This window comes from Halichoerus grypus, chromosome 6 (assembly GCF_964656455.1).
Source record: "Halichoerus grypus chromosome 6, mHalGry1.hap1.1, whole genome shotgun sequence".
Classification (NCBI taxonomy): Eukaryota; Metazoa; Chordata; class Mammalia; order Carnivora; family Phocidae; genus Halichoerus; species Halichoerus grypus.
The window spans coordinates 178981399-179006715 of NC_135717.1; the positions used below are offsets into that span (position 1 = coordinate 178981399).

The 25317-nt window shown below is 57.7% G+C and overlaps 2 protein-coding genes across 7 annotated transcripts; one reads left to right on the forward strand and one right to left on the reverse strand.

Moving 5' to 3' along the window:
* Positions 1–1066: 1066 nt before the first annotated feature.
* Positions 1067–11886, forward strand: MAPK8IP2 (mitogen-activated protein kinase 8 interacting protein 2). The gene is made up of 12 exons (XM_036093537.2): positions 1067–1356; positions 2346–2451; positions 4176–4475; positions 4627–4720; positions 4818–6044; positions 6362–6437; positions 6570–6742; positions 6836–6945; positions 7682–7786; positions 7931–8001; positions 10677–10775; positions 11143–11886. The coding sequence occupies exons 1-12, from the start codon at positions 1292–1294 to the stop codon at positions 11213–11215; spliced, it is 2499 nt and encodes an 832-aa protein (XP_035949430.1). The 5' UTR covers positions 1067–1291; the 3' UTR covers positions 11216–11886.
* A 7562-nt stretch (positions 11887–19448) lies between these two features.
* On the reverse strand, positions 19449–24228 carry ARSA (arylsulfatase A). 6 transcript variants are annotated; one of them, XR_013449413.1, is made up of 10 exons: positions 23912–24228; positions 23145–23397; positions 22711–22951; positions 22376–22594; positions 22132–22301; positions 21715–21839; positions 21495–21622; positions 21180–21282; positions 20689–21079; positions 19449–20591 (listed from the first exon to the last, which is right to left on the reverse strand). XR_013449413.1 is itself a non-coding variant. In XM_036093541.2 (9 exons), the coding sequence occupies exons 2-9, from the start codon at positions 23360–23362 to the stop codon at positions 20760–20762; spliced, it is 1524 nt and encodes a 507-aa protein (XP_035949434.1). In that variant the 5' UTR covers positions 23363–23397; positions 24051–24228; the 3' UTR covers positions 20634–20759. The 6 variants fall into 6 exon arrangements, 5 of the variants coding, with proteins under 5 accessions (XP_035949434.1, XP_035949433.1, XP_035949432.1 ...); XM_036093541.2 differs by lacking the exon at positions 19449–20591 and having other exon boundaries at positions 20634–21079; positions 24051–24228; XM_036093540.2 differs by lacking the exon at positions 19449–20591 and having other exon boundaries at positions 20634–21079; positions 24023–24228.
* Positions 24229–25317: the final 1089 nt, after the last annotated feature.

Here is a 25317-nt window from a genome sequence, read left to right on the forward strand (position 1 = left end):
ATAATTTTCCACAGAAGTAAGAAATGTCAGGGCACATAATTTCCACCAAGGGTGTGGGGGGGAAGGATAATTTCATTGCACTCTTGTTGAAAATCCAGCCACCTTCTTTAACCAAATCTTCTCCACAAAGTTTCCCTAACCTGCCCCTCCAACCCGTCTTTATCAACTGTACTTACAACACTGATCTGCCCTCCCCCACCCCAATGCCTGCTGACCCTGACCTAATCTAACTCCTCCAGCTTGATTTCAACCATCGCTCTCCCCACACAGCTCCATATCAAGTCAGAAAGTCAGAACACGTCAATATCCTGAACAATGCCAATCACATAGTTGGTGCCCAAGAAACAGTTTTTCCAATTGAATGAACACAGCCTCAGGGTTATCACCCAATGCCCATTAGTACCTCTGTCCAGCCTGCGTAGTCTGTACTGTGTACTGAAAGTTCAGTTTTAGCCCCAGTCAGCATCCTCTGTATGATCAACTTGGAATCCAGCCGGATCAGCATCCCTTGGTCAGTTATCTCTGTCCAGCACCGATCAGCACCCTCTGGGAGAACAGCTCCTTCAGCTCTGATCGGCACGTTTTAGGGAGAAGTCTCCGTCGGCCCAATCAGCACCCAGAGGCGGACAGCTCCTGCAGCCCCTTGGAACGCGCAACCAGCCCAGCCTCGGTCTGGATCCCCTCAGGCCCAGGCTTGGGACCCCAACTCTTCAGATTCTTCGGGACGCCAGCGCAGCTGCGGGGCCGTGCCCGCCCCTCCAAGAGCCCCTCCCCCTCCCAGTTAACCAGGGGTCTGTGGACCCGGACCCCTGCCCTCCTCCGACGGCCCACCGCAGCTTTCTCACTGAAGGCTCTCTCTCTGTCCCCCGCACCCGCAGGCCCTCCTGTACACGAACCTGATCCCCCCCAATCCGTCGCCAATCCGCTTCTCACCTCCCCCACCCCCCGAAAAAACCAAAGCCGATCGTTCCCGAACCAGAGCCTCTCAGTCAAACCATCTTCTCTCCTCCAACCAGCTTCCCCGCCGGCCCCCTCCCTCCCTCCCCTGTCCCCTCCCTCCGCTCCCGGATCCTCCCTCTCCTCTCCCCTCCCCCTGCGGCGCTGCCGCTCGCCTGCCGCGGTGTCCTGGCAGGGTGTCGAGGTGTGTCGGCGGGCGGGGTGTCGCAGGGCGTGTCACGAGGTGACTCGGGGAGGGCTGAGGACCGAGGGAGGGAGCGACGAAGGGCGTGCGGGGCCGTCGCTCCGCGCACCCCTCCCCCCGCCGCAGTCGGCAGGCCTTTCCCGGGAGAAGATGGCGGATCGGGCGGAGATGTTTTCTCTTTCCACCTTTCACTCGCTTTCGCCGCCAGGCTGCAGGTACGCACTCTGGCGCCCCGGGCCTTGGCAGGCCCTTATCTCCTCGCAGCCCCCGCCGCGACCCAGTCCCCAGCCTCCTCCGACCCGGCCCTGCCACCCCACCCCCATCGCCTTTGGGGACCCAAGCCCCAGTCCCCTCTCTGTTCCTAAGGCCTCTGACTTCTGCTCCCCATCCTCCTTCCCTTCAGGGCCTCTATTTTTGTCCTACCCTCATCCCCCTTCTCCAGCCCTAATGACCGCCCCCCCTCCGCCCCATATCCCGCTGGGATCTAGTGCCGCACCCAGCCGGGGCAGCTGACCCTTCAAGGGTGGAGGACCCGGGCTGAGCCTCTGAGGGGCAGCCTGTCTGGGCAGGACCCTGAGCCACCTTCTGTGCTTGGCAGTGCCCTTTTGGCCTTGTTGGGCCTGTCTTCGGTAAAGGCCTGGCTTGGCCTGTAGGGCTCAGGGAGGCAGAGAGTTGAAATCAAGCCTGGAGCCCTTGGGGGAAGGGCCTGAGATGGGGAGGGTTGGATATCTGGGTGTAGACCTGCCTTGGGCAGGAGGGGGGAGACAAAGTGGCTAGTAGACTCTGCTCCCAGAGCAGGCCTACCTGCCCCCCCCCCACCGCTGCTGCAGCTTCAGCTCCCCCTCCCCCACTCTGCTCAGCCTGACTCCCCTGGGGCTGAAGCTGTGACCCAGAGGGCCCTGGAGCAGGGAGGAGAGGCTGCTGGCTCTCTGAGAGAGGAGGAGCGGGAGGAGGATCGAGGGGCCAAGTGGCTCCTCTGGGCTGGTCATGGCTCAGATTGTGGGGGGAATCCGTTGAAGAGCAGAGCTTGGGGTTCAAGGTGATGGCAGGATGTGGTTCTGGGAGTTGGGTTTTCTGGAGACCATGGGGCCTAGCAGCTGGGGGTCCCTCCTTAGGGCCAGCATCTAGGCAGGGAGGGAATCCAGGGTTGGTGGCTCTCTAGGGAGCCCTGTCCTTGCTCTCTGACCCTGGTCTCCTCTCCCAGGCCTCCCCAGGACATAAGCCTGGAAGAATTTGATGATGAGGACCTGTCTGAGATCACCGATGACTGTGGCCTGGGCCTCAGCTATGACTCGGACCACTGCGAGAAGGTGGGGAAGGGGCTGGGGGAATGGTACCCTTTCAAGGGAGAACCTCACTTCGGCTCTGCTTAATGTTCACTTGGAGTTTTAGGGTGGGTCTGAGCTCAGCCTTGAATGAAGAAATCCTCTGATTGCCCCCTCCCTTTGGGCCTCCTGGCCCAGGGTCTTCCTTGATATCAAATCTCTTTTTCTCAGACCGTATGCCCTCCACACAGGGCTGTCCCCAGCATTCCTCGCCTGGCTCCTGTCACTGGGCTAGCGTGGGGGAGGGGAGGCATGCCTTCTGTCCTCAGACCACTTTTTAGGAAGACCCTGCCCCTTCCTGCTGCCATCTCAGCTGTCTCCTTCCCAGCCCTGTCCCCACCTCTCAAGCTTCCTCTGCCTTATGTCTCCACCCCTGATATCTTTTCTTCCCCCATCTCCTGCTTCTTCTCCACCCCCTCCCTGTCTCTCCATGTTTCTGTTTTCATTCATTCAAGAACATTTCTGAGGAACTGCCATGTGGCAAGTGCTGGGGGCTTCCAGGTGTGTGGAAGGAGAACAGGACAAGAGTGGCCCTTGCCCTTGGGAGCTTATAACTCAGTAGGGGAGAAAGACATGTCAGAGGCCATGGCTGGCTGCCTGAATATCAAAGACTCGGTCCCAATGGGAGGACACTAGGTGCAATGAGGGGGGAGGGAACCCAGTAGAGACTGAGGCCTTCAGGAAGTCTTTCCAGGGGAAATGGCACACAACCTTGCCCTTAGGGAAGACTGGATGGAGCTGGGCAGATACGGGAGGTAGGGAATGGAGGAGAGGGGTTGCTGGCAAAGTGATTGAGTGTGTCAAAGACCCTGAGGTTGGTGCAAGCTTGGTTAATCCTGGGTTGTCTTCATGCATTCCAATTAGCATCTATAGGCTAAGTCCTGTTCTTAGGGTAGGATCTATCAGTACACAATAGGACATGGCCTTGCCCTGGTGGGGCTTGCAGCTTGGTGGGCACAGCAATTGTGAATTGGGTTAAAATGCCACGAAGGAAGGAGTGCTGGTGTCAAATGTGATGGGGTTTGGAGATAACATGAAGGTGGCAGGTGGATTGGGGCCGCTCTGAGAATTCACTTAAGCTTAGGAGTTTGGGCTCTTACCAAGAACTGGAGTGATCCTTTTGTATCTTAAGCAGATTTTTAAAAAAGATTTTTTATTTATTCATTTGAGAGAGACAGAGCGAATGAGAGCATGAGCAGGGGGGATGGGCAGAGGGAGAGGGAGAAGCAGACTCCCTGCTGAGCTGAGAGCCTGGGACCCTGGGATCATGACCCTAGCTGAAGGAGACGCTTAACTGACTGAACCACCCAGATGCCCCTTAAGCAGATTTTTTATTTATTTATTTATTTTTATTTTTTTAAAAGATTTTATTTATTTATTTGACAGAGAGAGACAGTGAGAGAGGGAACACAAGCAGGGGGAGTGGGAGAGGGAGAAGCAGGCTTCCCACGGAGCAGGGAGCCCGATGCGGGGCTCGATCCCAGGACTCTGGGATCATGACCTGAGCCGAAGGCAGACGCTTAACTGACTGAGCCACCCAGGCGCCCTTTAAGCAGATTTTTAAAAAAATTGCTCAGTTGGTGGGGAGCAGAGTGAACGAGTCTTCTCTCCCTTAACTTATAGCTTTCTGCTTTCCCCTTTCCTGGCACCTGGAACCCCAAGTCACTGTTGAGCTCTGGCCCAGCTCTGCCTGTCCCCCCTTCTTGCAGGACAGTCTCTCCCTGGGACGTTCGGAGCAGCCACACCCGATCTGCTCCTTCCAGGATGATTTCCAGGAGTTTGAGATGATCGATGACAATGAAGAGGAGGAGGAGGAGGAGGAAGAGGAGGAGGAAGAGGAGGAGGAGGAAGAGGAGGAGGAAGAGGAGGAAGGAGAAGGGGAGGGCAAGGAGGGAGGAGGCCTTGGTTCAGAGGCCCCTGCCCCAGAGGCCCTGATCCCTTCCCCCTCCCTGGAGGAACCCCACAAGAACCGGCCCACCACTCTCCACCTGACTACGCTGGGAGCCCAGGTGAGCATCCAGACCCACCCACAACATCCTGGAGTTAACCTGGGTTTTTAGCATCTGGGACTCTGCTCCCCATGGCAGCCTGTCCTACCACTGAAACCTGGAGACCCCCATCAGCGTTACTTTCTTACTGTTCCCCCACCCCCGCCCCCAGGACTCCCTGAACAACAATGGAGGCTTTGCCCCAGCGCCTCCAGCTTCCTGGCAGGAGACAGTGCTGTGCTCTCCTCCCCAGGAGCCCCTCAGAGGTGAGCAGGGTGGTGGTGCTGGTGGTGGGGTCACAGGAGGCAAGGGAGAGAGGAAGGGAGCCGAGTGGGCTTGCTGACACAGACCCCTGCTCTGCAGAGTCACCCGCCTCCCTCCAGCCCACAGACGCGAGCCCGTGCGGGTCACAGTCGCCTGTGCGCCCGGGTTGCGATTGTGAAGGGAACCCACCGGCCGCGGGCCCCCCTGCGCCCTGTGGAGCCTCGCCCTCCTCAGATCCTGGCATCGAGGCTGACCTGGGAAGCCGCTCCAGCGGGGGCCGAGGGGGCCGGCGCAGCAGCCAGGAGCTGTCCTCCCCGGGCTCCGACTCGGAGGACGCAGGGGGCGCGCGCCTGGGGCGCATGATTTCGTCCATCTCGGAGACCGAGCTGGAGCTGAGCAGCGACGGCGGCAGCAGCAGCAGCGGCCGCTCCTCGCACCTCACCAACTCCATCGAGGAGGCCTCATCGCCTACCTCCGAGCCGGAGCCCGAGCCTGAGGCCCCATGTGAGCCCCCGCGTCGCCCCGCCTTCCTGCCCGTGGGCCCCGACGACACCAACAGCGAGTACGAGTCAGGGTCCGAGTCTGAGCCAGACCTCAGTGAGGACGCCGACTCGCCCTGGCTGCTCAGCAACCTCGTGAGCCGCATGATCTCCGAGGGCTCCTCACCCATCCGCTGCCCCGGCCAGTGCCTGTCTCCCGCGTCGCGTCCTTCCGGGGAGCCCTCGTCGCCCGCGGGTGGGACCACGGAGGCCCCCGAGGCGGCTGCAGGGCCAGGCGGCGTGGAGCTGGTGGACATGGAGACGCTGTGCGGGCCACCGCCCCCCGCGCCCTCTGCACCTCGGCCTGGCCCCGCCCAGCCCGGGCCCTGCCTCTTCCTCAGCAACCCCACGCGCGACACCATCACGCCGCTGTGGGCCGCTCCAGGCCGCAGCGCCCGTCCGGCCCGCGCCTGTTCCGCCGCCTGCTCAGAGGAGGACGATGAGGATGAAGAGGACGAGGATGATGCTGATGACAAGGTGGGGCCCCCTGGCGGCAGGGGCGTGGGCCCCGCTGCGCCGCTGGACGCCTCGCTGGTGTATGACGCGGTCAAGTACACGCTGGTGGTGGACGAGCACACGCAGTTGGAGCTGGTAAGCCTGCGGCGCTGCGCTGGCCTGGGCGAGGACAGCTCGGAGGACAGCGGTGGCGAGGCCAGCGAGGAAGAGACGGCGGCCACACTTCTGGGTGGTGGTCAGGGCCCGGAGGATGCCTCCCCAGACAGCCCTGACCTCACCTTCTCTAAGAAGTTCCTCAATGTCTTTGTCAACAGCACATCTCGTTCTTCCAGTGAGTGGGAAGTGGGGAAAGGGGGAAGGTCCCTGGGGAACAGGCAGTTCCCTAGAGCCCCCAGGGCAGCCTGAGGCTCTGCCCTCTTACCCAGGACATGTGCCTGGAGCTTTCCCCAGGTCCCCAGCAGGGTGGGGAGCGGAATGGGTAGGGCTGCTCTGCCTCCAGCTCCTGATGGGCTGGTTCTCCCTCCCCCCAGGCTCGGGACAACCTACACCAGACTGCTGGGGGGCAGGGGGGAGGAACTTGGCCAGGCCTTCAAGTACTTTCCTTCTCCTGCCTCTGAGTCTCTGTCTTTCCCTGTCTCTGTGTCTCAGGCACGGAGTCCTTTGGTCTTTTTTCCTGCTTGGTCAATGGGGAGGAGAAAGAGCAAACCCATCGGGCTGTCTTCAGGTACAGCCTTTCTCCTGCTTGCTGTCAGTGACCCCCAACCTCGGTCTACAGACACTATGGGACCTGGGTGGACACCACCCACTGGGTCCTGCCCCGCCCCCCAGTGATCTCCCACCTCTGACCTGATCTCAGGTTCATCCCTCGCCATCCGGATGAGCTGGAGCTGGATGTGGATGACCCGGTGTTGGTGGAGGCTGAGGAGGATGATTTCTGGTTCCGTGGCTTCAACATGCGCACAGGGGAGCGTGGGGTCTTCCCCGCCTTCTACGCCCATGCGGTGCCCGGCCCCGCCAAGGACCTGCTGGGTGAGGTCCCATCCCCAAGGGGTAGCTTGTCACCCAGTCTGCGCCAGCCCCTCCGCCTGCTCTAGGCCCCTTATGACACCCCCCTCCCCCCAGGGAGCAAGCGGAGTCCCTGCTGGGTGGAGCGCTTCGACGTGCAGTTCCTGGGCTCTGTAGAGGTACCCTGTCACCAGGGCAATGGCATCCTGTGTGCAGCCATGCAGAAGGTCAGTCTGGAGTCAGTGGTCCACCTCCCCCATAGGCTGGCCCAGCCTCCGGAGGCCCCAGGCCTCTGGCCACAGAGGGTTCAGACGGTGCCTTGGGAGCCTCAGGGGGCAGGGATCCCAGCTCTGATTCAGAGGCCTGGGCAGACCAGCCTAGGGCAGAGCTTGGCAGGTCTGTCCCTCCATCTAACCCTCAGTCTGACTCGGCCTGCTCTGCCCTCTCTGCTCTAGTTCCAGCCTTGCAGGTTTATTGGATATAGTGGGGCCTCCACCTTCCCGCTGGCCCTTCCTTTCCTTCATTCCATCCTCTTTTTGTCTGTAAATCAAGACCAGTTCTCACAGATCCTTTCCTGGGAGTCATTTGCTCTTTCATTCACTTGGTAGACATTTAGTGAGCCTGCCCATCTACTGGTCCTGTGGTTGAGTGGGAAAGCAGCAGAGAAACAGGACAGCCTGTGGCTGAGAACTCCCATCCAGCCCACAGGGATGGGCAGTGAGGAGGCTGGGGTGGGGGTGGGGGGGCCTTGGTCCTATCTGGAGGAACAGAAGGAAGTGGCAGGCTTAGGGCAGAGAGGTAACCAGCTGGTCCTGAGCCTGAGGAATGGCTAAGACCACTGGCTCTCATCTTCTAGAGTTAGTGCCAAGAGTCTTCATCCATAATGTAAAATGTTGCACCAAGGGGAGAGAAAGACACCCTTGTAGCCCTTTGCGATCGTCTCTCCCCCAACTTCTTCCCCAGATTGCTACTGCCCGGAAGCTGACAGTCCACCTGCGTCCTCCTGCCTCCTGTGACCTTGAGATTTCCCTTCGGGGGGTCAAGCTGAGTCTAAGCGGAGGACCTGAGGTGGGAGTGCAGGGGCCTGAGGCACAGGGGCGGCTAGGGCTGGGTTAAGGCAGGAGGGTCTGCTGGAGGGATGTCTGGCCGGGGTGGCAGAAGCGGCCCCCGACCCTGCATCTAACTCAGCATGCTCGGCCACCTCTGCTCCAGTTCCAGCATTGCAGTCACTTCTTCCAGATGAAGAACATCTCCTTCTGTGGCTGCCATCCCCGCAACAGCTGGTGAGAGCCTTACCCTCCTGAGTCCCCACAAACCCGGAGGGTTGCCCAGATACAGTCCCCATCCCCCACCACACTGACTGCCCCACCTGCACCCACAAAGCACCCACTCTGCACTGGGCTCGGGAGCCTTGGATCAAACAAGCTCTCATCTGGTCTGGGTGAGGAAACAGACATAGACAAGTGAGTGCTAGAAGCATCTATCGGGGTCTGCCGGATATCTGTATGGGGCTCCAGTGAGCAGACCTGTAGAGAGGTGGGTGAGTTCTCCTGGGACTCAGGAAGGGACTGAAGACCACTCTGTAAGCCTTGGAAGACAAGTAAGTAATGGGGTGGGTCTTGGCGGGGAGCCAGTTGAGCTAAGGCTGTGGGTTAGGGGCACTAGGTGTCTTGGGGAGCAGCTAGGATGAGGCTGGAGGGACACTAGGAGTACCCGGGACTCTGTCAGAGAGCTTGTACCTAATCCCATTTGCAGTGGTGTCATGGTGTGACTCAGTTTGGCAAGCTGGCTCTGGCTGCTGTCCAGATGGACGGACCCAGGTTGTCATGCAGGAGGCCAGGTGCTGCTGAGGTAATGCAGGTGCAGTGTCCTGGAGGCATTTAGGAGGTGGGACAGGCAGGGCCTGGACTGAGTGGTTATAGAGGCTGGCCTAGAGGGAGGATCAAGGGTGATGTGCCTCCTGGGTGATGGACATAGAGTGACCCCCACACCGAGAGAAGGAGCACGGAGTGAGTGGACCTGACATGCTGGAGACGTGGCATTCAATCGCAGATGCAGTGAGATCAGATTGGCTATTTGTGACATGGGTCTGGAGTGTGGGAGGGAGACGTGGAAGGAGAGAATCATTTGGGAGCAGGTGGGTCACTGTGGCCAAGGTGAACGAGATAGGCAGGCAGAGCGAGAAAGGACAGGAGGGAAGGGAGTGAGACAGCCAGTGTTGTAACCAGCTGGGGGGAGCCACAGGCTTCCTGCCCAGCCAGACTCCTGCCCACTGGTCCCGGTGTCCTTGATGAAGGAAACAGGATGTAACCAAAGAGACAGGGCCAACCAGAGACTCGAAACGACTCGATGGGGTGTTGGAGGAAGCAGGTCCTCAAGGGCAGGTGAGGGTAGGAAGAACACAGTGGAACTGGGGCTGAGGCTTGTGATAGATCTTGAGTCCAGCATGTAAGTCATTTGGACACTTTCGTGGTAAAGAGGATGATAAGAAGGGCTCTTTCTGCTGTCTGGGGGATGGTGTCAACCCTCAGCGGCTCAGAGCCCAGTCTGAGGAGGGAGATACTGCTTTGCAGGCTGCGGACCAAATAGCGGGCAGCGCTGGCACCGCGAGGACTGGTCTGCACGGAGGCCACCTGGAGGGATGGTGGGCTCAGAACTGCGCTGCCAAGAGGGAAAACAAGCTTGATTTCTCAACACAAGGAGACTGCCCGAACTCAGGCCTAGACACCTGAGCATGGACCCGAGTGCAAGCCCATGAGAGAAAGATGGTCAGACCAGTGGATCAGGGTGGAGGGGAGGCGGTCGGGGTGGGGGGCGGGTACCAAGGCGCTGCTGTCCTGGCCCAGACCTTCCTAGTACTTGTTACTTCAGAACTCAACCCCGTCTGTCCTGGTAAGGAGGCACCAATGAATTAGTGTTAGGTGAACCCTTAACTCATGTCCTCATTTCCTCGAGAAGGAAGCAGGAGACAAAGAATGTGCTGGACATGCTGTATCTGGATGAGGTTGGCGTGTGTGGCCTGTAAGATCACAGACTGCTACAGACAGCTGTGTGTCCTTGGGCAAGCTTCTGACCACCTCTGGGCCTTGTCTCCATCCTCTAGAGACAATAGATCAGGGCACCTACTTCCCAGGGCTGTTGTGAGGGGTATGTGGGTTAATAGTAGAAGGTGCTGTTGTGCTTGGGGCTCGGTAAGCGACCTCCAAGTGTTGGTGACTATAAAGTGATTCTTTGACCACGGTGTTTGAGACAAGTTTGTTCATGGACAACATGAGCACATTGTCTTGGCAACGACACTGCCGTGTGGATTCCCATCTGGTGGAACCACAAAACCCCAATCCAGTCTGATGTGGATTGGATTAGCCACTGTGAAGGGAGTCTCGAGCCTCAGGCTGCAGGGCTCTGACAGGCCCTCCCTCTGGACAAAGTTTTCATGTCTTAGAGGAACCAAACAGGGCAGATTCAGGAAAGGTCTGAATGAGACAGAGTTGGGGCAGTGACTAAAAATTCATGACAGATCCAGGGTGGGAGGTTTCTCTCCATGAAGAGGGTTTCACAGATTGGGGGCCGATGCCAAGCCCCAACTCAGAGCTCAGTAATAGTTGTAGAGTTTGCAGGACCAGAGGTGGGGCTGGGCAGGCCGGGTGACTCGCATCTAGAAGGCAGGAAGGAGGCCCTGCACTATGGCCTGGGGCAAGCTCTGGGTGGGGGGCCCACCCCTGTCCTGGAGAAATTCACACAGGTCGCTCATTCCTCGTAGGTGCCTAGCACTGTGCTTGGACTAGAACCCAAAAAGGCACCTTCAAATCTTGAATTCGTGTGACCCACACGTTTTTCTCATCCCGTACTCTCTTCCCGAGCCCTCTGTTTCTGACTCTTGTCTCCGGATCCCTGGGGAGGGGAGGGGCTAAGGTGTGGGTCTGTGCTCTGATACCCCTCCACATCAACCCCCCTGCAGCTATTTTGGCTTCATCACCAAACACCCTCTGCTGAGCCGCTTTGCCTGCCACGTCTTTGTCTCCCAGGAGTCCATGAGGCCTGTGGCCCAGAGTGTGGGGTAAGTGGGGTGGGAGAGCAGGGCTGGGAAGACGGGCAGGGAGGTGAGGTCTGGGGGTGGAGAGTTTGGGCAGCAGTGAGGGGGGAGGTCAGATGAGAAACAACAGAGGTGGAGAGTCGGAAGTGGGTGGAAAGCAAATTTGAAGACAGGACAGGAGCCCGGGGGGGAGGGTATTTGGGATGGAAGTGACACGGTTCCCTGTGCTTGTGATCTTCCCTGTGCTTGTGATCACCGAGCCAGAGAGCTGAGGAATGGGGTCTGGGGATGATGGGCAGGCCCAGGTGGGTGAGGAGGGAGAGCTGCGGGCGTGGGGTTAGGGCGATTCAGACGGCCCGGAGCGGCTGGTAGATTACTCCCTCTCCCCCAGCCGCGCCTTCCTGGAGTATTACCAGGAGCACCTGGAGTACGCCTGCCCCACAGAGGACATCTACCTGGAGTAGCTGCTCGCCGCTCCCCGGCTGCGGGGGCAGCTGGGGCTGGGCGTGTCTCCAGAAGCCGCCGTGGCTTTGGCAAGAACTGGATTGGGGGGCACGTGGGAACTGATATCCAGGGAGTTTCCTCCTTGCTCCCCAGGGGCCGCGGGAGAGAGGGGTCCTCTCCACTTTCCCTCCGATCCGTTCTTTCTGTCACCCTCTTCCGCCCCTTGACCTCATCCTATCTCCTTGTTTCTGTCTCTGCCCCTCTCTGTGCCTGCAAACTCTCGCCCTCTGCTCTTTACTTGGGGTCAGAACCGGGAGGGTTGTAGAGGAAGGCGAGTCTCTAGGTGACTGGTGGCACCAAGCTCCCAGGCGATCCCCTCCTGCCCCTCCCCTGTGATTTATAAAGGAATTTTAATTTTTATAGTGAATCTCAAGGGATTATCCCATCCTTGACCACAGGGACAAAGAGAGGGACCTCCCCATCCTGCCCCACATGGAGCTCAGGGGGAAGCAGGGAGGGGTTCCCCAGAAGGGTCCTGGGGGAGATTAGGAGTAGCTCTTGATGCTTACCCCGAGCCCCCAGATGCTAGGAGGAGGGTGCCTACCCTGGCCCTGGCCACACCAGCGTCCGCTTTGCCGCTGCAAACACTCCCCGCAGTCTAGCACCTCAATAAACTCTCTGCTTGGTGTGACACTGGCTGTTTCTGGGGGGGCCCAAGTAGGGGGCTGGGGGTCCAGGAGCTGCTCATGGCAGTGGGGACCAAGACTCCAGGGTGATGGAACCGTGAGAAGATTCACCCCTTCAGTGCTCTCTGAAATCATGCCACGGGCGCCCTGGGGATTCTCCCCAGATGTACTTGATTGGCTAGCAGGGAACTGAGGCCAGTGAAAGGGCAGTGGTCACCCTAAGTGTGTTCCTTCCACTTGCACCAGAGCTCCCGGCTGGGGGGCCAGTAGGGCTCAGATCAGTGTGTGTGGGCGCTCATGGGTGTGTATGCACGCTTGTGAGTGTGTGTGTGAGAAAGCAGGGGTCAGTCTGCTCAGATCTTAAAATTGGCATTTAAAAAATTCTCCACAAAAAGCCAGAAGAGAGGAGGTGGCTATTTTTCACTATGCCTTTAGGTGGTTGTAGATGCTATCTTCCAGGGAAAGGGCTTTCCTGGCCCCGGGGCCCCAGGTGAGCCCCAGCTCTCGGGTGCTGAGGTCAGCATGGTACGCAGGGCCTTTCTGAGGGTGGGTCTGGGTCCTCCCGGCAGAGCCCGGGACCACTGCAGCCCTGGGAAGACCACAAGTAAAGGTTATGAAATGTGAGCAAAGGGAAGGACAGATTCACTACATATGAATTTAAAACTACTATCTATAAAAATCACATGCCTCTACTCAAATTAAGAGTCAATAAATGGCCCAGACCTTTGGCATGTGGACAGCCCCACCAACTGAACAGGGACCCAGACCAGTCTCAGCAGATGCGTAGCTCGTAAACCAGCACACCGGAACATTCCAACTCCACTGTCAAGAAGACAAAGTCGAACGTCTATGAGAAGACTTTCCTACTGATTAAAGCTGTAAAGAGGCAGAGAGCCCTTGATGTGTCTGTTTGAGACTTGCACCCCTCTGCACCTGGGCAGGGAGCATGGCCCTCAGACCCTTCTGGCTGCATCACCGTGGGGACCCACCGCCCACCCACCTGCTCCCTCTGCTCTTCCTTCACTGGGTCAGGTGGGAATTCTCCATGCCCTCTCACTGCCCTCATCCATCCCAGGAAAGCACCGCATGCCTGCGCACATGTCCACCTCAGCTCCTCCACCTCTCCCCATTTTTCTGAATCATTAACCTTTCCCCCCAGCTCGTCCTTTAGGACAGCTGTTGGATATGCTTGAGTACCTTTTCCCTCTCAGTAGGACCCTTCCCAGACAGCACACCTTCCTTCTACCTCTTTGACCTTTCCTGCACCTCCCTCTCGTCCCCTTTCCCGCTGCTCCTTCGATCTCAGGGTTTCCTCTAGCTTAGCTGTCTTGCAGACCCCGTCCCTGGCTCCATCCTGGGTTCTCCTCCCTGGCTTCTTCCCTCAGACTCAACACCTTCCCTGAGCCAGACCACTTGGCTCAGCTGTGTGCGTGTGCATTCACTCACCAACCCCAGCTGACCACTCCTTTAGCCAGTCAGTGGACTGGTGCTTTGCAAAGTGCCGAAAATGTAATGACCTTAATGAGAGCACTGAGGTGCAGAGGGCCTGAACACCTCAGCAGGGGCCACGGACACTTCAAACTCACATGAGCATTTCCCTACCTGCTCCTGTTCAGCTGTGTTCTGGGTTTTATATTTTTTTTCTCTGGCGCCTGAACCTGAGTTGCCCTAGACCCCCATTGCTGCCACCTTCACCCCAACCAGGTCACTGCTAAGTCTGCCCCTTCACACCCCCCCCCAACTTCTCCCTGGATCAAACCACCTTGAATTTCCTCCTATGTCTTTGTGCATCAAAAGCCTCCTCCAGGCTCCCTGCCTCAACCTGCATCTGTGAACCCACCGGCCCCTGCACCCAAATGAGTTTTTAAACAGAAACCCAAGCAGGCACTCTCCCTCTTAAACTCTGCAGTGGCTCCCTATAGAAACTGCCCTGTCCTCCCTCTCTGTAGAAACTGCCCTGTCCTTCCCCCTCTCAAGCACCCCCTCCCTCCATCCCATTTCTGCCCCAGAGCCTCTGAGCTTCCTGTGGGCATCCGCTGTCCTCTGTGTGTTGCTGGGTGATCTGTCCTCCTCCTGGGTGCTGGGGGGGCCGGAGCCTTGGAGTTGGGTGGTGTCTCCCCTGCCTAACCCCCTGGCAGAGTCTGTGAAAGATGAGTCCAAGAGACCAGGGGCGTGGCTGATGCCCCCTCTCCTCCTGGAGCCCGGTGCAGTGCTTGGTGCGCATGCTGAAGCCCTGACCCTCCCTGTGGGAGTGAGCAAGCCTCTAATATCAGGACTCTGACCTCTGGGAACCTGGCTAAGGATAGCACCCTAAATTAAAACCTCTGTACACATTCTTGTTTAAAACATTGAAAGCATAAAAATAATCTAAATTTTGACCAACTAAAGGTATATTTAGTTAATTGAAATAGTGGGCAGATACGAAAAAAAGTAATATGGAAAATAGTTGTGCTATTATGGGAAAACAAATATGCAGAACCTATGCTAGAAACTAGGTGTTGAAAAAGAGTGAACATGAAGAAGGCTAACAGTCTCTGTTTCTCTTCCTGTTTTCCTGCACAAACATGTCTTCATTGTTTCAAGTATTATAGGTGCTTATTAGAGACCCCCAAATGCAAATAGAAGCATCCACAGAAAAACTAAAAATAAAAAAACAAAGACATTACTTAAATGCAAGCAAAAAAGGGTATTTGACCACAATAAAAGAACCCGTCTTAGGACTCTGATGAGGCGTCCACAAACTTGCCCTCCAGACAGGCTGAGAACAGTGCTCGGGCAAGTCAGTACTCATTACCATTTTTATAAACACTATACAAAATAGAATTTTTCTTTTTAAAGTATTACTTATCCATTATAAAGAGCCCATGGTCATTATGGAAATTGTGGAAGCTGCAGAAAATAGAAGGAAGGAAAAAAAAAAAGTTCTTATATCAATTCAAAGACAACTCTTGCTGATATTTTGGTGTATTTTTTTTTTCCAGTCTCCTTTCTCTATATGGCTTTTTATTTTATTTTGTTTGCGACCAGAGAGAGATCAAGGGACCCAATGAGGAATTTAAGGCAAGAAGATTAAAGCAAAGTAGCCCACGTCACTGTGAAATGAGCTGTGTGCAATGGAAGATGGTCTCCACACATGAGTCTCTAGTTATGAAACAGACCAACAAATACATGACTCAGAAATGTTTGAGCAGCAAGAAAAAGGAGGAAAACGTAGATCTGAAAATAAACAATAAGGTACAACAAACACACGGGATTCTATATTCTATGTATAGAGAACACCACTCTTTTTGGATGTCAATGAAAATATTTCAACAATAGATCATGTAGTAGGTGTGACTCAAAGCATCCAGCTCTAAGAGAAAACCCCAGGGAGGTGGGTCTGATCAATCAGGATAGGGGGAGTCAAGCCTGGCTTGGCTGCTACAAGGCTACCTGGAGGACAACAAGCTCCTTCCCTTGGTCCTGTGACCTGGGTGCTTGGCCTTTGTCCTCATGACTGCCTGAGGGCTGCTATATCTTACAGCATTGTGCTCAGTTTCGGGCAGGAGGAAGAGCAAGGGCAAAGGGGCAGGCAGCTGGTCTTGCAAAAGCCCCACAGAATGCTGTAGTGAGGAGTGGGTAGGAGAGAGGCAGTGGGGGAGGAAAAGCCAGTGTGAAGTCCAAACTCAAGGCCTCCCTGAACCATCACCGGAAGGATGAGAAACAGGAACATTTACCTGCTGGCTCCTGGCCCCCATAGATGGAGGGCTGCCCCAGGAGTGTGCACCTTCTGCCCTTCAGAGCCGCTCATAGGCAGGCTGGGAGCAGAGTGAAGAAGCAAGTCCTCTTAGGATCGCCCAGCCAGCCACAGCAGAGGTGAGAAGTTCTGCCTCCAACTTTGGATCCTTTAAAGCTGAGCAGTGTTTCTGACCTCCTCAAAAGAGGCACAGAGAGCAAAACCCATGACCAGGGAGCATGTGGGAAGACCCTCCTCCACCCCCCAAGCAGGGATCCAAGGCCACCCCCCTAGGATGAGGAAGTAAGTGGCACCCCCTCTGAAGAGGGGATATTAAGGAACACTGTCTTGGTGCTGAACAGAGCAGGGGTACCAGGCTCCTCACCCCTGAAACCACCGCCGTGAGCGGGCCTCACCTGGTTTGCAGGTGTGGACCCAGGTGTGGTGGGACCTGTGCAGGTGCGTGTGGGACAGGAGTTGATATATAGCATGGAAGCTCTCCCTGCGTGTGCCCCACCTCCACTGCCTGGGTCCTGTTCTGTGCAATTGGCATACAACCCAGCAGACAGGTCCTGTCTCACATCCAGGTTCCTGTCCTGAGGTAGCAGCCACTGAATCCAAAGTCAGCTGCACTGAGTACTGCTCCCTCATACCTGTGAATGAAGTCCTTTTATACACAGAACTTGGCAGAGAAGAGGATTAAACAATTTACCCTAAAAGCTGTCTCAGCCATCATCTGAGTTGATGGCAAAAAGGGGAAACCTGGATTTTATTTTTTATTTCCTTTGTGCAGATTGGGAGCAGTTGGCCCCTGGCAATAGGGGTCTGGTGCCTGCCCTGTGCAAAGCCCCACCTCCACAGAACCCCACTCATGCCCAGTGGGCCCACCACTCCTTGCCCTTCATCTACACAGAACATGCTAACCCTGGAGCGCATGACCTGCCTGCACTCTTTTTGGGGCATCCTGCAATAGGTTGACATGCACTTGTGGTCAGCAGAGGGGCATGGAGGAAGCTCCTGGGAAGGGGAGCAGAATGAGCAGGCTCAGCACAACCGGCCACCAGGACCCTGCCCTGTCCTTCCTCAGGGACTCCACGTAGGGACTGGACTGTGCAGCTCACATGGGGAGGTATCCCAGGGTAGGTGACTTGTCCAATCGGGGTGGCAAAGGAGGAGGAGGAGGTCATGCTGTTCAGACACGGCTCCCCCCCAGGCATGCACAGCCCCCCCCCCCACCAAGGGTGGCAGGATGGGCACAGGTGGACCCTCAGGGCTGTGCCTCATGTCTACCCCAAACACAGCACGTTACACTGAACCCTCTGGCAGGGACCCACTGAACCTGGATGGCAGGGACCATTCCTCTCCCCGACAGCCCTCATTTGCTGGGATTAGGAGGGTGGGGGTTAGTACTTAATTTCCTTCTGTATCAGTTAGCATTTTGTGGTCACAACCAAACTATAAAAACTGACTCTGGATAACTTTTTTTATTTTTTTTTAATTTTAGGTTGGTGTATATATAGGAAACCAAATATAATTGGTATAACTTTTTAAAAAAATATTTTATTTATTCATTTGACAGAGAGAGCGAGAGAGCACAAGCAGGGGGAGTGGGAGGGGGAAGGAGGCTCCCCGCGGAGCAGGGCGCCGGATGCGGGCTCGATCCCTCCAGGTCAGAGGAGCGCTGCAGTTCCCACCGGGCATTGGGTGTTCCCTGGGGAAGGCAGGCTCTGGGCACCACGTTGTTACAGTATTTGCAAAGTGATGTGGAGAGGTTTCTGCTCTTGTTGTGGAGCCCTGGGCCAGGCCACCCCCCCAACTGCTCTCTCCAGGGCCCGACTTTCCTGTCGGCTCAAATGGTACCTCAGACCTCTTTCTCCCTTGGGTCCCTTTCTTCTGAGACCACTTGAAGAGAGAGACTCAGCTCTCCCTCCTTGCTGTGGGGGGTGTGGGGCTGCCAGGAAAATGCAGTTTGTGCTGGGGGGGGTCACACCTTGCCCCTGTGGCTGTGACCACTCAGAGGGGGGACCTGCACACACAAGCCGAGGAGGCTGAGGGCGACGCATACGTAAAGGCAGACCTCCCTCTGTTATTGCGAACCCTGCACCAGGCCTGAGGTCAAGGAGGTGACAGGACACATCAGACCCTTGAGAGGCAGGGTCAGGTGCAACAAGGTAAAGCCATGATTAAAACATGATTTGCATGAGCACAGAGAACAGCCTGGGCGTGCAGGCATTGCCGGGGCTGCTCTAACAAGTACATGGTTCAGGGAAGAGGCAAATGAGCATTATTCCATGGAAACATCCCCTTTGCTCCCCCTTCTGGTCACTTGGGGGACAGACGAGCATGTGAGCAAGGGAGGGGGTGCTGGAGGGGGAGGGGTGGTCTCTCTGCAGGTGCGGCCCCTCTGCCTGCCACTCTTCCTTCCTAATGCACCTGAAGGGAAGCGGCAGCGCCAGGGTGCGTGTTCTGTCCGTTCCAAACCCACAGAGCTCCTCCCAGAGGAGACTGGGCTGCCGGAGGAAGTCGCTCTGTGGGAATGGAAAGCCACCAGTCTGGTGAATGGGTGAATCTTAACTCACAGGAAAAGGGGCTGTTTTTTAAATAGACAGGAGCAGAGAAGAAAGGGAAGTGCAGGGACATCGCAGACAGCATCTGGGGCCACGACAAGTGTGTGTGTGTGCTGTGTGCACGTCTCTCAGCATGTATGCGTGCATGCTTGCAAGTGCGTGTGCACACAAGTGACTGGATGAGGAGCAGCTGAAATGATGAGAGACAAGTATTTCTGCTTCCAAAAGCCCTCACAGCAAAACCAAAAGTGGGTTGAGAGGGTGAGAGAGTCTGTTCCTCTCGCAAGCCTTGGAGGCAGAGGGTGGGTTTCAACACCCCTCCTCAGATCTCAGCCAACGGCGAAGCATCCCTGATGTATTCAATGATTTCTGCACCCCCTCTCCCCCAAAGATCATGCTTTTGGAGGACCTGCACTCTTCCTTTGTGGTATTTATCAGCGAAATTCTCCTCTCTCTTGAAGGATATAACACACACGTGACAAGCTAAGTGTGTAGCTTTATACCCACGTACGGACCACGCTTCCACCCTCCCATCAAGTCAGAGAACATCTGGAGCCCCCAGTGTCCCTTCTCAGGCAACAGCCACATGCCTCCGCACCCCCACCCAGGAGCAAGGGGCCCCTAACATGCCGGGGTTCCACCTGTCTGCGATCTCAGGGTTGACGCCCATACCCTTTGCTAGACAAGAAGTGCACGGGAACAGGGATGGGTCCCCCCGATGATCTGGGCCCCAGCACCATGCACAGCACTTGGCGCCGAGCAAACTTGGCCCGAGTGGGCCTGGAGCAGCCCGTGCCTGGTGCTACGTGTGGGTGTCAGCGCTGGTGTGGTTCTTGCTGAGTGTTTGGTCTTTGGAGGCCATGCACAGACGGTGTGCCCGCTCCAGCTCCTCAGTCCTCACTCTGGAACCAGGGCACCTTGAGGTGACTGTGTACCCCACTGGAAGAGAAGCTGCAGCCTCTAGGGGGAGGGCACAGCTCCTCTGGGGCCTCCTTATGCCAGTGTCAGTGGCTGCAAGGGTCCCCGAGGAAACCACTGCCCTATGGGGGCAGCCCCAGGGCACAGCAGGATCTGGGGCATGGTCAGTGGAGCCCCTGAGCCAGCCCAGAAGTGACGGAAGAGCCACATGGAGGATCCAGTGAGGGCCTCAGGACACCACGTCTGACAGCCCAGGCTCTCTCCCAGACCGCCTGCACTCGCACATGTGGTGGCCATACATCCCATTCACATGTCCCATTCCAGCAAGACTTCTCTGGGTTGAAAGTAACAGGTAACCCACTAGCAGTGACTTAAACAGGTAGGGTTTATTATACTGTGAGCTCTGGAGGTAGGTGGCTGGAGACAGGATGTCTGGTCAGGGGCAGCAAGAGCACCAGCCTCACTGCCCACCGAGGAAGAATGCTGCAGGGGACCCAAGCGTCCTGGTGGACTGCCACTGACCTTTCACTGACCAGGACTCTTAGTCACATGCCATTCCTGGACCAATCATTGGATTGGCTTGTGACTGGCTCAGACTGGGTCAGGGAGAGGCTGTACCTGCTAGTCAATGGGCCTCCGCCCAACACTGGAAAAGCGGGGGTCTATTAGTAGGGAAGTGGATGCTGCCCTCGAGCGCCCGAGGCAAGCCTGAGGGACCACATGGGGCCTGTGTGGACCTGCCATGAGCACACACACAAGGTGACTGACTACAAGGCCGACACACTGCTAATGTGGGTATAGGTGGGCAGTCAGGAGTCCTCTCTGCAGAGCCACTGACAGAGCACACTGGCCCCCAGAGGACAGCCAGGCCAGCACGCCAGGGCTGAGGGCTGAGGGCTGAGGGCTGTTGGGTGGCGAGGAGGGCAGGCCTCGGAGGGTTCAGGGCCTCTAAGGAGTTTGAACTTAATTCTGAGCACCATGGGCAGCCTGCAGAGTTTTGAGCAGGGATGAAGCCAACCCTGAGGTATGTGTGGGGAGGTGGAAAATGCGGAGCTTTGGAAGGGGCAGAGGCAGAGCTTGGGGAGCTATCTCAGGAGCTTATCTCCCCTTATTCCCACCTGGAATGTGCTGATCATCACCTGCTTTCAGACAGGTTTCTGCTAAGAGCCCCGGTGCCCTAGTTCTAGTGCCTCCAGGAATGCGTCTTCCAGGGAGGTGCTCCTGGGTGCTCTGCAACTTCAGGGTCTTCTGTCCACTATGCCCTCACACCCACCCCACCCTGTTCCTGGCACACAAAAGCACTTACTATGGCTTCCGTGAAGGGACACGCTCACACTCAGGAACCAAGCTTGCACGGACACACAATCACAGCGGTGGTGGGGCAGCTCCCGAAGCCAGGATGCCTGGGTTCAGATCCCTGCCCAACCTCTTACAGCTGGGTGACCTCAGACAAATCACTGGATCGCTCCATGCCTCAGTTTCCTCATTTGTAACACAGGTAGAACAGCACCTACCTCGGGGTTATCACAAGGATTAGATGAATTATCACACCTATGAGTACCAGCTGGTGTTATTAGCGTCATCAGGTACAAAGCACCTCCACACACCTGCACACAGCAGTGAACCATGCCATGCTTGGGTCGGGTGAGGCGCCCCGGGCTGGCCTGCACCTGTGCTCTCAGGCCTGGGGCTCTGGGCAGTGGCAGCAGGACGGCTGGGGGGTGCAGCCAGGCTGACAGCAGATCTGCAGGGCAGGGTCCTCACCCCGGGCCATCTGGCTGGGGCTGAAGGTCACGGAAGCGTCAAACTGGGCCTTGAGCAGCTGAAGTTGCTTCAGCGCCTGCATCGCCTCTGGGGCGACCTCAGCCAAGCCTCCCAGAAGGTTGTAGTTCTCACCAGGGTCCTCAGACAGGTCAAAGAGCAGCGGGGGCTCATGGGCAGTCAGAGGGCTGGAGGCGTGGCAGGCAGGGTCTGGCGTGGTATCGCTGTGGACAGAGCCTGGAGAGGGGGGGCACGTCTGTGCAAAGGGCAAGAAGAGGAGGAGGGCCCGGGCGCTGGGGCTACAAGAAGGTCGGCAGGGCCGGGGTGAGGAAGTTACCCTGGGTGAAGAAGTGAGCTTTGTACTTTCCCCTCCGCACAGCAAAGACCCCATGGACCTCGTCTGGGTAGGCCGAATAGAAGAAGAGAGACTGCCGGGGGCTCTGGGGGCAAAGTCAGGGATCACAGGGTGGGCGGGGGTCCCCCAGCACTTATCTGCATGTACCCGGAGCCATTGGCCTTGTGTCAGGCCCTGGATATGGAGCTGCTCCTTGCCCACCCAGGAGCCCCACTGGCAACACCATTTGGATGCCACTCCACAGAGGCTCTGTGGGCTGGAGCAGGAGAGCCAGGGTCTCAGGGTTGTGAACCCTACCTTGCCTGTGCCCAGCAGCAGGGGGCTGAGGTCAACACCATCCAACGTGACGTTGGGCAGCGGAGCCCCCGTCAGGGCTGCCAGGGTGGGCAGCAGGTCTAGGGAGCTGGCCAGCTCATGGGTCACCCCTGGAGGCAGAAGGCTGTGTGATCACTCCGTTGGCCATCAGGGCTGGGGAGGTGGGGCCAGGGGTTCATGAGGGGAGGGCCTGAAGACTGACCAGGAGCGATGTGGCCTGGCCAGAAGGCCAAGGCAGGCTCTCGGACACCTCCCTCAAAGGTGGTTCCCTTTCCACAACGAAGAAGGCCAGAGCAGCCGCCATGGGACATCCTCATGGTCTCAGGCCTGGGACATACAAGGAAGTCGTCAGTGAGGCTCAGGGTGACCTCCGGTGACCCCGCCCCAGAGTTACATGCTGCACACAAAAACGGCCAGCACATGCCTGTCCCCTCTGGGTCCCTCCACGTCCTTGTGACCCCCAGCCTCCCTCATGCCCTGCGGGTCACCAGAACACAGGCAGCATCTCTTCAGACACCCGTAGCCCATACGTCCTCGGCCAGCAGTCAGGATGGGAAGATCCCAGTGACCCGCTGGGGAGGCATCAACCAGCATTTCCCCGCCCCCTGCCACAGCAAACCCGTTGTCTGCAGTGAAGATGACCAGCGTCTCTCCAAGCAGCCCCAGGTCCCCCACAGCTGTCATCAGGGCTCCCACAGCTGCATCCAGCTCCATCAGGGAGTCCCCAAATGGCCCTCGGCCTGAGCGCCCAGAGAAGCTCTGCCCACTGAACTGGGGGTAGTGGGTGTGCTGTGGGCAGAGACAGGAGTTAGCGCTGGGTAGGAGTCAAGGGCAGCTCAGGGGACAGGGCCAAGGGCACTCACGTGAGAGGCGTAGTACAGGAAAAATGGCCGGCCCTGGCGCTGGGCATCAGCCATGAGGTCACGGGCGAAAGCCACATAGCGGGCCTCAAGTCCTGGCAGCCAGGGGGGCTGTGCCTCCACGGACAGGTTGGCCAACAGTGGGATAGGGACCAGGCCCTGGTCACAGCTGCCATCACAGGGGGTGGACGGCGGAAAGCAGGTCAGGTTCTGGCAAGGGCCCTGGTGGAGCAGTTCCATTCAGGAGTCTGGGCTGTGGGGTGGGGCTCAGGGGTCAAGGGGAAGGGGACTGGTGGGAGGTGAGGAGGAGGGTGGCTGAGGGCCCTGGAGGTTCCTACCTGGTCATGGGAGTATGGGATGCCCAGGAATCGATGGAAGCCCTGGTGGGGGGGCAGAAAGGCCCCCTCAGGCCCCACCCCAAGGTGCCACTTGCCAGCTATCCCTGTGAGGTAGCCTCGGGCAGCCAGGACCTCAGCCAGGGTCACCTCCTCCAGGGGCAGGCCCCCTCGGGAGCTGGGCTCCAGAACTCCAGGGTACAGGCCCATCCGAACTGGGAGTCGGCCGGTCAGGAGCGCAGCCCTATAGGACAAGTCACAAGAGTCCGTGAGACAGAGAGAAACTAAGGCTGAAGTGGACACGTGGAGGAGGGAAGAGAGGGGAGGAAGACAGAGAAACGTGACCTTCTCCAAAGAGACAGAGCATTTGCCTCCCCCACTGGAGCCCAGAGTGAATCTGGGAGATGCTGTATGGGCTCCCCTGCCTCCTCACTTACCGGGAGGGTGTGCACAGAGACATGGGCACATAGAAGTCGGTGAAGCGCAGCCCCCCTGCAGCCAGCTGGTCCAGGTTAGGGGTGGTGGAGCTGGGGTGCCCATAGGAGCCCAGGTCCCCATAGCCCAGGTCATCAGCAAAGATCAGCACGATGTTAGGTGGGCCAGCAGTGGCCAGGCCTATGGCCAAGGCCAGAGCGAAGGCCCACAGTGCCACCATGGCACACAGCACAGATGGGGCTGGCACAAGAGACCCTTGGGAGGGAAAGCAAACTGGCTCCAGCAAGGTCTACCTCAGGGGCTCCAGATGCAAGCACTATCTTCTGCTGAGACCACAGATCCAGGTACTATCCTCCCCTGAGACCCCAAATCCAGGTGCTACCCTCCCCTGAGGCCCCAAATCCAGGCACCATCCTCCCGAGACCCCAAATCCAGGTACTACCCTCCCCCGAGAGCCCAAATCCAGGCACTATCCTCCCGAGACCCCAGATCCAGACACTACCCTCCTCTGAGACCCCAAATCCAGTCTCTACCTCTCCCCTGAGACCCCAAATCCAGGCACTACCCTCCCGAGTCCCCAAATCCAGGTACTACTCTCCCCTGAGACCCCAAATCCAGGCACTATCCTCCCGAGACCCCAGATCCAGACACTACCCTCCTCTGAGACCCCAAATCCAGTCTCTACCTCTCCCCTGAGACACCAGACCCAGGCACTACCCCCTTCTTGAGACCCCAGACCCCAACACTCCCCGACCCAGACAACCCCTACCTGAAGTCCCAGTGGACTTCAGGGGACTTCCGGAGACCCCTGATCCCAACAGAACCCAGGAGACCGTAGCCTGGGATATAACTCCCTGGAGACCCTCGGGAACCAGGACACCTGATTTGGGAGATCTGACCCTCTTCACCTAGAGGTTGGAGCTCAGGCTCGTAGTCAGGGACAGAAGTCACATGACAATAACCCCGGGTCCGGCGCGGCTGGACGAGGGCAGTACCGGGCCGAGGGCAGTACCGGGCCGAGGAGGGGCGGGTCGGGACAGCGAGCAGCGGTGCCCTCCGCGGGCGCTTCCGCCTCGGCTCCGCCCCGCCCCCGTTCCCGTCCCCGCCCCGCGGTCCCGTGACCCTCCGCGCGCGGCAGCCCGGGGCGGGGCTCGAGGGGGCGGGGCCTCACGGGGGCGGGGCCTCACGGGGGCGGGGCCTGCTCGGGCGCGGACTGGGTCGGGGTTGGGCTTGGGGTCGGGGTCCGGGGGTCCGGGAGTCCGGGGGTGCGGGGGTGGGGGGGCGCGCGCTCGGCCCCGCTTCGCATCCCGAGGCCGTTGGAGGGGCTGGCGCGGGCCGGGCTGGGCCGGCGCGCGGAGTCGGGCGGGGCCCCCAAACCTCAAGCTGGGAGACTCGGGTCCTTTTGGAAAGGCCCTGAGCGCAAGGGGGTGTTGTGGGCATCATCGCTGGGTGAGCCACGCAGAACGAAGGCCTTGGAACCCACTGACTGCTGGCTTTTCCCCCAACGTTACTTCCGGCGCTTTTCTCAAACACGAGATAGTAAATTCTTTCAAACCCTTTCCCCTCCGTACACGTGTCTGTGTGTCAATGTGTGTGTGTGTGTGTGTCAGTGTGTGTGTGGTGTGTATTGTGTGTGTGGTGTGTATGTGTGTCAGTGTGCGTGTGTGGTGTGTATTGTGTGTATGGTGTGTGTGTCAGTGTGCGTGCGGTGTGTATTGTGTGTGTGTGTCAGTGTGTATGTGTGTCAGTGCGTGTGCGGTGTGTGTGTCAGTGTGTATGTGTGTCAGTGCGTGTGCGGTGTGTATGTGTGTCAGTGTGCATGTGTGGTGTGTATTGTGTGTGTGGTGTGTGTGTCAGTGTGCGTGTGTGGTGTGTATTGTGTGTATGTGTCAGTGTGCGTGTGTCAGTGTGCGTGTGCGGTGTGTGTGTCAGTGTGCATGTGTGGTGTGTATGTGTGTCAGTGTGCGTGTGTGGTGTGTATTGTGTGTGTGTGGTGTGTGTGTCAGTGTGCGTGTATGTGTCAGTGTGCGTGTGTGGTGTGTATTGTGTGTGTGTGGTGTGTATGTGTGTCTGCGTGTGCGGTGTGTATGTGTGTCAGTGTGCGTGTGTGGTGTGTATTGTGTTGTGTATGTGTCAGTGTGCGTGTGTGGTGTGTATTGTGTGTTTATGGTGTGT